Source organism: Microtus ochrogaster, linkage group LG8, assembly GCF_000317375.1.
Source record: "Microtus ochrogaster isolate Prairie Vole_2 linkage group LG8, MicOch1.0, whole genome shotgun sequence".
In the NCBI taxonomy this organism is placed as follows: Eukaryota; Metazoa; Chordata; class Mammalia; order Rodentia; family Cricetidae; genus Microtus; species Microtus ochrogaster.
The window spans coordinates 6,287,299-6,290,998 of NC_022033.1; the positions used below are offsets into that span (position 1 = coordinate 6,287,299).

Genomic DNA, 3,700 nt, shown 5'->3' on the forward strand with positions numbered 1-3,700 from the left:
AAACAGGTTCTCCACCACTGAGCTCAGCATCCATCCTAAACAGGTTCTCCACCACTGAGCTCAAACTTTTTATCTTCCTGCCTCAGCTCCTGAGTAGCTAGAACCACAGGCCTGTGCCACCAGACACAGCATAAATACTTATTTTCCTTTTTTTTGCTTTCCCTTTTTCACTTTATGTGTTTGTGTATGTGTACGTGTGAATCTATGCCATATACATACATGTGCCTGTGGAGACCAGGAGAGGGTGTCAGATCTGGAGATGGAGTGACAAGTGGTTGTCAGCTGTCAGATATGGGTGCTGGGAACAGAATTCGGGTCCTCCACAAGAACAGGACTGGCTCTTATCTGCTGAAACAGCTTTCCAGCCCTTTTTTCTTTTTGAGATAGTCTAGCTGGGCGGTGGTGGAGCACACCCATAATCCCAGCACTTGGGAGACAGAGGCAGGCAGATCTGAGTTTGAGGCCAGCCTGGTCTACAAGGGGGTTCCAGGACAGCCAGGGATACACAGAAAAACCCTGTCTTGAAAAACCAGAAGAGAGAGAGAGAAGAGAGACAGACAGACAGACAGACAGACAGACAGACAGACAGACAGACAGAGACAGAGACAGAGAGAGAGAGAGACACACACACACAAAAAGAGATAGACTAAGTGCATAGCCCTGGCTGGTCTGGAACTCACCACATAACCTGGGCTGGTCTGGCCCTGGGGTTGACCCTGCCTCTGCCACCAGCCTGTTGTAAAGACACTGAGTTTTGGAGCAGCTCTTGCACTTGGCCAGGAGGCAGGTGGAGAGAGGACATTTCTATGATGGAACACAGGGATGAGGGAGCCTAGGAAGGTTCTGAGCGCCCGGAGCCCTCCACACAACGTGTCTCTATGTGGCTGCCTGCTATGGTACTATAACCTCGCTCAGCAATAAGAAAAGGGATTTGTGTCCAGAATCTCTTGGGCCAGCAGGGCTCCAGGCTGGAACGTGAGGCTACATTTTAATTCAGAGGACACAGGAAACCCCCTATAAATTACTGGGAAAAGCCCAAGTTTTCTCATCCCTTGGCTCTGGCTTCCCAACTTTCTCAGGTCTTTGCTGGCTCAGTAAGACCCACCTGTGTCCCTGGAAGCCAAGTTGTTTTTCTTCTCTCTATGATCGGGGTCCGCCTCTTCAGGCTTGCCAGCCTTCACTTTGGATGGTCCTGCAGAGTCTGTAAAAGACAAAGTCAGCAAAACAAACCTTGAGTCAAAGCCGAACTAGGCCCTGGTGACATGGGACACAGCCCACACCCCAATCTCTTTGCATCTTACCGTCTGCAACACCCGCCTTGGAGACACACCCGGCCGTCTTCGGTTTCTTTGTTCTCTGTAAGAAGAGAGAAGCTACTAAAGGCTGTGGTGGTTTCAATGAGGACACCCTCCAGAGGCTCGGGTTCTGAACACTTGTTCCTCGATAGGTGATATGTTTGGGAGTTTATGGAACCTTCAGAAGTGGGGGTATATGAGTAGGGGTGAGCTTTGAGGGTATACAGCTTCACCCCACTTCTAGTTCACTCTGCTTCTGAGTATGAATGAAGGCTCAGCTTCCCGCTTTGCTGGCATGCCTGGAGCAAGCAGCCAAAGCTCCCACCAGGACGGACTCTCCCTCTGGAACTGTGAGCCACAATAAACCCTTCCTTCTGTAAGTTGCCTTTGGTCATGGTGTTTTAGCACAGCGATAGAACAGTGTCTAAGACAGAGGGTATGCTCAGATGGAGTGGACCACAGAGGCAGCGGGCCTGCCTAGGCCCAGGGTCCTCTCTGATGGCCTAACGCATCTCTCTCAGGATTAGAGAGCTGCTGATCGGTTCCAGCTCTATTGTCTCACACTTTTTAATGAAAACAATACATTTCAATGAGGAGTCAACGTCAGACATTGGGGATGGCACTCACTGGCACAGCACCAACCCGGTGCTCGTGAGATCCTGAGTTTGATCCTCAATAACACACCACACACACAAAAGGTCGATATTTCCAGTGACCATCGTACACAAATGGGCAGTTAAACAGCAACATAAACTCTACATGCATGAATATATACAGAATCCTATTTACTCTGGGAACGCAGCTTCAAAGCTGTGAAACTGTGATGTTTGTTTAGCTATGAGGCTTGGGAGCTCACACAGAGGAATGTTAGCTGATTACTCTCGTTAGATTTTTAGATGCTGGATTAGTACAATAGTTATTGGCCAATCCTCAAAAGGCTGAGCAGTGTGCAATGACACTCAATTGCACAAATGACTAGGACTGTTCATAATTTTCTTTAAAATGTCATTTCCATAAAAACCCAAAAAGGGCTCCGAAGAGGCACAGCCAAGCCAGGCAGTACACCTGCTGTCTCAGCCACTGGGGAGGAGGAGATAAGAAAATCACGTGTTTAAGACCAGCAAGTCCAAGGCCAGCGTGGGCATCATGAGACGCTGTCTCTAAAATAAAAAGTAAAACAAAGTAATTATTTTGGAAGGCCCTCATTTCTTACATACGCTGAACCAAAGATCTTTCTTGGCGGTGGCCTTCAATGTCTGACATATACACAATATGATTCAAAGCATTTGAAAAATAAAGCCATAAGAAACTGCTTCACACATGAAATGCACACTCAGCGCAACCGTGTGAGGGCTGACGTCTCAGTGCAGAAGCACCACGTGGAAAGCCGGGCACGACTGCACACGGCCTGTAAATCAGCACTGGCCGGTAGAGACTGGGATCCTGAGAATCTGCTAGTCAGCCAGCCCAGGTGAAACAGTGGTCTTCTGGCTTAGTGAGAGATGCTGTCAAGGTCACAGAGCAGAGTGACAGAGGGAGACACCCGATATTGGGCTCCTGCTTCCGAGTGTGTGCACACACTAAGTGTCTACACACCCCAAGCACACCAAACAGAACCAGAGGCAGATGCCCAGTTCTTAGCCCTCCATTTCGGCTGAGCTGTTTCAAAGCCGGAGGCATGCAGAAACGCTGAGCCCTGTCTGCAGGTAAGAATATTTGGGAAATATTTTGTATCTTGGTAGCAGTATCTAAGTGCGTTCGCAGAGGCTCTGCTGGGGAGTCTGCAGAGGGGATCTAGTCCCACTGGGCTCTGCAGGACTTGGCAGGAAGCCCTGACAGGACAGTCACCCAGGGCTCCCTGCAGCTCTCTAGCCGCTGTCTTTAGCACACAACACCCCTCTCTGAGTTTAAAGAAAGGAAAACAAAACAAAACAAACAACAACAACAACAACAACAAAAAAAAACCAAACAGACCAAGGACAGCAAAAATCAAGCAAGTATGTCCTTATGCTGCTATCTCTTGTCTGATACTCTAGGCTGGCTTTTTTATGTTCCTATGATGGCAAATGCAGAGTAATTTAGAAAAGTAATTTACTAAATTTAAAAATTTAGTAATTTAGAATTCACACATATACACACACACACAAATGTTTGTTTTTAACCTCCATACACAGCTTAAATGACCCAGAGACCTACAGTATTCTCAGGAAGGCTGCTACCATCTCGTAAACAGTTCCACAGAGCATTTCTGTGGCATCTAATTTCAGAGTTGCCCACAATTCCTAGTGTTATGGAACATTACATGCATCACTTTCTAAGATGATAAAGGAGGAAATGAGAATGGATTGGGCTTCTCCCGAGTCTGTGCCCTATGTGTGACCATCAGCCTTCTAAGCCTCACAACC

The 3,700-nt window shown here is 47.7% G+C and overlaps 1 protein-coding gene across 1 annotated transcript in view; it reads right to left on the reverse strand.

The window, feature by feature from the left end:
- Positions 1 to 3,700, reverse strand: part of Rtf2 (replication termination factor 2) — a 31,546-nt gene that overhangs the window by 2,269 nt on the left and 25,577 nt on the right. The window contains exons 7-8 of the mRNA XM_005362811.2: positions 1,302 to 1,356; positions 1,106 to 1,201 (exon numbers count right to left, since the gene is read on the reverse strand). Of these exons, the coding sequence (XP_005362868.1) occupies positions 1,106 to 1,201; positions 1,302 to 1,356 (151 nt within the window). The remainder of the gene's footprint in view (positions 1 to 1,105; positions 1,202 to 1,301; positions 1,357 to 3,700) is intronic.